The 6,379-nt window shown below is 40.4% G+C and overlaps 1 protein-coding gene across 1 annotated transcript; it reads left to right on the forward strand.

Annotated features, from left to right (window-relative positions):
* Nucleotides 1–789: 789 nt before the first annotated feature.
* aipl1 (aryl hydrocarbon receptor interacting protein-like 1) lies at nucleotides 790–6,379 on the forward strand. The gene is made up of 6 exons (XM_067595776.1): nucleotides 790–1,005; nucleotides 2,689–2,868; nucleotides 4,472–4,660; nucleotides 4,856–5,032; nucleotides 5,157–5,298; nucleotides 5,776–6,379. Exons 1-6 carry the CDS (start codon nucleotides 910–912, stop codon nucleotides 5,973–5,975), a joined length of 984 nt encoding a protein of 327 aa, XP_067451877.1. The 5' UTR covers nucleotides 790–909; the 3' UTR covers nucleotides 5,976–6,379.

Consider the following 6,379-nt stretch of genomic DNA (forward strand, 5'->3'; position numbering starts at 1 on the left):
CTGTAAAGTTATACAACTGTGAGCACTGCCAGGGTACAGTTATGGGGTTTTCTATTTGTGCAATTAGTACGGAATAAGGCATTAACACTGGGTAATGTTTGAGAATAATTGCCTCCTCAAACTGCTTGCAGACTTTGTTAGCAAACACGACAGGAGCCTTGGATTACTCACACACTCACACACACACACACACACACACACACACACACACACACACATACACACACACTGCCCAGATGGGAGACAGATGTTTAATAGACAAGGTCAAGGAGTCCATACTGTAATTGTCTGCCCCGCCATTTCTCAGTATTCACTGCATTGTTCAGATCACCACATCCACATAAATCCAGGAAATTTCCTCTGGAATGGAAACCATGTCCTACTCTCACAGACCTATTTGTGTTCTTTTACTTTTGCTCTTTCTCTTGCTTTCTCTCTCACTCACTCACGCACGCACACACACACACACACACATGGTCTTCTGATACATTCAACAGATCTGGATTCTTCACCCACACAAACATACTTGCACTCCTAAGAAAACAAAACACCTTCATGTGAGGCATTTGTTGCTGATAGTAGCCATCCAAAGGCTTGTTCCACTCCACATTACTCTCACTCTGAGGCTCTGTTTCTCCTCCTTTCTGGATGTTTCTGGAGGCTGACAACATTCAAAGAAAGTGCTGATGAAGACGGGTACGTGAAGCAACACAAAGACGATGAAACATAAGGAGAGGTGGAGAAGTTTCTAATCTCATTATCCCTACCTAAGCTAATCCAATACCTCCAAGACATCCATACCCTTTACACATGTTGTGCGCCACACATCACATGCTCAGACTTACTCATGAGATATATATGCATGACAATATAAGGTGATCAATATCTGTAAACAGAAAAAAGTCAGATATGCAGGATACGCTGCTGCTGAACACAGAGGGCATCAAAAAAACCATCCTGCATGGAGGGACTGGAGAAATCCCAAAATTCATCACTGGTGCAAAGGTACTGTAGGCCTTTATTTACTCTTTCTAATAAATCTACGACATCACTTTTTTTATCATCTATACAGACAAAATTGTGTGGGCCCACAGCTATTTAACTGTAAAGCCTGTTTCCTACACATAAAATCAATCTAATTGAACAATATCACAAATGAATTGTATTGTATTCTATTTTTGGTCCTGTTTTGGACAACTTATATATCACAAAGCTAGTGTCAATATTCTAAATCTAATTAAAGGCACTATTGCAACTAAGTGCAATTAACATATGAACTTAATTATCATATTGTGCACAGCGCACAGCACACAGAGACTAAACAGGGCAGTTTTACAAATTATATTATATAGACTTTTAAACATGGCAGATGTGCTCTTATTTAATACTAATACTAATAAAGAATGAATTCAGCTGCACATTAAACTTGGAGTCTGTGTGTTGTGTCTGCTTACGTGTAGTCTATGTGCTGGACTTAAAGGAGAAATAAGTAAGTAAAACTGTTATTGGCCTGTTGAACTGTATGACCGTAGTCTGTGAACGGGTTGTTGTTCAATATGGACGACTTCATTAATTGAGATTCATGGTTTTTCATTATCTGGGCTTGCAACAATTTCTGCCTAAACAGGAAGAGTGAGGTGAGGCAAATTAATGTTGTTGCAATTCTCACTGGCAGCCAGTTGAGGTTGATAGAGGACACAAATCACTCAATCCCCCTTTTAATGGGCACGATATTTCAGAGGTAAATCAATACACTTTGAGTTACTGAATGCACAAGGTGTGACAAACTTAGTCTAACCTGAAGAACACTGTTTTAAAATGTGTGTTGATTTGTTTTTTATTTTTTATGAGGGAAAGCCTCCACTTCTGTGAGAGATAAACCTGTTTGACAATGAAACTATTCTATGATTTGAACAATAGCATTTCTGTGATGTTTTAGGAATTTCTAGCTTTGCCATTTCCCTGTTTACACCAGCTGGGTGAGGCTCATGACTTACGTGGCTTATTGAGTCTGTGTTTTTTTTCTTCTGAATATGGAAATCTACTTGGCACTCTTAACTGCTCCTGAAGTTTTAGTGTTTACAACTGATGACTGATGAGTCACTAAAGGTATTTGACATCATCCTAGGTTCATACCATCTTGACTTGTAGGGGTACCCTATATGAGGGCATAAAATATGGGCGAAGTAGGGAAAAGAGCCATTTTTGCACCACAGTGAACACTTGATTTCACTTTCCTTGGACGTTATACAAGCATGCAGCTTGGCATGTCTATCTTTCCTCCTGTCTGTCTGCCCTCTTAAATAACTGAGCGAAGTTGGTGACATAACAGCTTTGTTGAGACTGATGTTCATTTGTGTTCTGCAGACCCCTGTTTCAACAAAACACGTTACTGTCGTCAGTCAGTGAGTTTGGACTTGCAGCAACTCTTCCTTTTGCCATTTGATTTCATGGTATTTGAGATCATACAAGCACCAGATATTTGACTTCTATAATGTCACCTTGAAATCTCTCATTAAAAAACAGTCATTGTCCATTTTTTTAAAAGTTGACACACACTCATAAGTATCTGCATTACTGATGAAGACATTTCCCCCACTATTTTTGTCCATACTGTATAGTTTAACAAACAAGCTTTAATTTTCCTCTCAGCATGGTTCTTCTCTCTTGTGGTTGTTTTTACTCCAGGTGACGTTTCACTTCCGCACCCAGTTGTGTGATGACGATCGCACGGTGATAGATGACAGCAAGGTGGTCGGGACGCCCATGGAGATGGTGATCGGCAACATGTTTAAACTGGACATCTGGGAGACCCTGCTGTCCTCCATGAGGATCGGTGAGGTGGCCGAGTTCTGGTGTGACACCATTGTGAGTGTTAAATGTTAAAAAAGTGCTTGCTGCCTTGTGTGTTTCCCTGCTTACTTGCATGTTTGAGTTTAAGCACAGTAGATTATAGTCTGAATAGGACAAATCTGCTCTAAGTAGTGTGATTGTGCACTTCAGACAGCATGATGTCATACTGCAGATGTGGAAGTTATAGACGCTGCCTTCAATAATAAACAACAGAACAACACAACAACATGTTGCATGTTCTCAAGTTAGGGTAAACTTGAGAACAAGCCTAAACATAAAGCACAAGCAGATATCGCACACTTAGTTATGAAATAGAAAATGAACACAAGTAGCCAAATAAGACTCACTTATCTGAATCGAACAAAATTTTCTGCAAATTTTTTTTTTGTGTCTAATGTTGTGTCTTTGCGTGTTGTTTCTGTGTGACCTCTTCCAGTTATGAAAGCTGTTGCCCTATGCAGACACCTAATATATTGACATATAAAGTATGTCGCTATACCCAAGAGAAGACGCAAACATATCTCCTTTAAGTATTTTGATATATGTGTATGTTATATAATCTATCATTCATTATGTCTGGTCTGTGCATGATTCTGTGTGTGTGTGAAACACTGTCAGAGACAGATGGGTTGAGGCATACTGTCATTAATCTGCAGCAGCCTCACTTTTCCCTAATCGGCTCTGATTCCTGCTGAATCAGCACTACTGACTCCCCTCCACTCTGATTAGATTTGATGGGGCTTAGAGCATTTATTCACTCCTCTGAACAACATGGCAGCTCCACATACTACCACTACTGGATATTTTGTGCAGTATCAGTGCGCACTCCCATCCAGTGGAGGGAAAACTTGCAATGTTAAACTGAGGAAACAGACTGGAGACTCAAAAAGACACTTAAAATACAATTAATTTCTAATCAGTTCAATGTAAAATGTGTTAGACTTCCTGTGTGTGGTCTATACAACCATGCTACCCTTGACAAGTTGGTAACAACAAAATTAAGTCTGTGTATAAAAGAAATATAGGTTTTGTTTTTGTTTCTACTGATTAAAACTATTAAATTGTAAAGATGTATTATTGTCTGTTATGTTTGGAATGCTGGTGCTGCAAAAAATGTAAAAAATGTTTTATAAATACTTAAATGAAATTTATAAGATCAGTAAAGATGAGGTTAGAGGTCACTGTGTAACTATGCATTCAGTTTAAAGAAATCTTAAGTCCAAAAACATCCAAAAGATGTGCAATTTTTCACATTTTCATTTGGCATTTTCAGTTTCACAGTTACTTACAGTAGCAAACTGCACATAAAATAAAGAGGCATGCTCAGATTACAAGGTAGAAATGTTGCTCTTTGAGGGGCACAGTGACACCTTCAGGGGACAGACTGTAACAAGGGTGCAAGGTCAGGCTTAAAAAGGAAATCCCACCATAAAGTAGAATTTACATATTATTACATAAATCCCAGAGCTGAGAGAAATCACAAAACTGTGGGCCTCCTAAGATTGTGCAACAATCCTTTGGTGTTGAGTCTGCACTTCAGGCCATTCACAGAGACAAAACATTATAATGAAGCGATTCTGTTTTAATTTTGACCCTGATGATCCTCCTTCCTCTCCAGCACACCGGTATTTATCCAATAGTGGCCAAGAGCATGAGACGCATTGCAGAGGGAAAAGACCCAGTCGACTGGCATATCCATACATGCGGTATGGCCAACATGTTTGCCTACCATAGCCTTGGCTACGACGACCTGGATGAGCTGATGAAAGAACCAAAGCCCCTCTACTTTGTCCTGGAGCTGATCAGGGTGAGAAAGAGCAGAGACGAACACACGAGAGGAAGACATTTTTGTCAAATAGAAACTGCACTGGCAAAGAAAAAGTTAAAAAACGAGGAATAAAATCTACTTTGTGTAACACATGGATGAGATTTAATATATCAGGACAAAATAAAATACTGTAACTTATGGAAACAAACTCCCATGTATGCACGTGTTTGACAGGTGCACCAGCCCAGTGAGTACAACAGGGAGTCGTGGGCTCTGAGTGATGAGGAGAGGCTGAAGGTCGTGCCCGTGCTCCACGGTCAGGGAAACAAGCTGTACAAGTCGGGACGCTACCAAGAGGCCACGCAAAAATACAAGGAGGCCATCATCTGCATCAAGAACGTTCAGACCAAGGTGACTCAGTCAAATAAGTTGTCAAAAACAGATTATTATTTGCTTCTACAGAGCAGCATGTGCGGCATTTTACAAGATATGGATGTAAACTATAATAAACCTGACAAGAGTGTTTCCCTTGCAGGAGAAAGCATGGGACGTCCCATGGCTGAAGCTGGAGAAGATGGCCAACACCTTAACACTCAACTACTGCCAGTGTCTCCTGTGCATGGAGGAGTACTACGAGGTCATCGAGCACACCAGTGATATAATCAATCAGCACCCAGGTTGGGCACTGATAAAGTCTATAGGATGATGACGATGAATAGAAACTTATCGAAGCAGAAAAAGTTGCTAAATATACCACAACATTCCAGTCAGTCGATATGAGAATGTGAAATACAGTTATGCAGTGTAAGCATTACACCTCACAGTTTATTCAGCATTTAACAAGCAGGGTGTGTTTTCACAGTGTGTGCAAGTCTTTATGGTGGCTTTAAATGTGCCGTATGTTTCATGTGTCTATAAAAGTCCAACCCTATAAAGATCTGGTGCCTCTATTTCAGCTAACATGTGCAGTCTGTACTTGTATGTATTCATAGATGCACATGTGCATGTAACCGAGCAAATACTTCACTATAATCATTCAAATGTGTACTTTTGAAATCCCCAGAAATGCAGAACAGACATACTTTGTACTGTAGAGCAGCAGATGTCCTTCACATTAATATGTCCTGACAAACGTGTTTATATTTGTCCTCCAGGGGTAGTAAAGGCCTTCTACCTGCGTGGGAAGGCCCACATGGAGGTTTGGAATGAGGCGGAGGCTCGGCAGGACTTCAGCAGGGTGCTGGACCTCAACCCGGGCATGAAAAAAGCCGTCAAGAAGGACCTGGCTGTGCTTAACATGCGTATGGAAGAGAAGAACCAGGAGGATAAGAACAAGTACAAGGGCATGTTTTGAAGAAGCTGCTGCAAGATCGATTGCAGCTAAGGGCTGGAGAATCAGTGCGGTGATGGGCTAAAGAAGAATCAAGTTGTTAAATATCACCATGCTTAGTTTTACCTTTAACCATTACACCTGACTCCCTGCATAGACTTCCACAAGGGCTGTGAGACACACAGGAGTGTGAAAGACGTATAAACTTGTCTTTCTTTTCCCTCCAAACCATGGCCGAGTGCTGAACAAAGACAGAACCAGTGGTTTAGTAGTTTAGTAAGGCCCAAAGAGGTACCTAAATGCTAGGATTATGGATGCATCATATGTGTTTGTTTATGTGTGTGTGCTTTGTTTATGTAATATTTCATTGTCATGTAAATCATGTACCCATCGCTGATTTATTGCCACTAATAAAGTGCTGGAACAGC

The sequence above is a fragment of the Thunnus thynnus genome, chromosome 7, assembly GCF_963924715.1.
Source record: "Thunnus thynnus chromosome 7, fThuThy2.1, whole genome shotgun sequence".
NCBI classification, from domain to species: domain Eukaryota; kingdom Metazoa; phylum Chordata; class Actinopteri; order Scombriformes; family Scombridae; genus Thunnus; species Thunnus thynnus.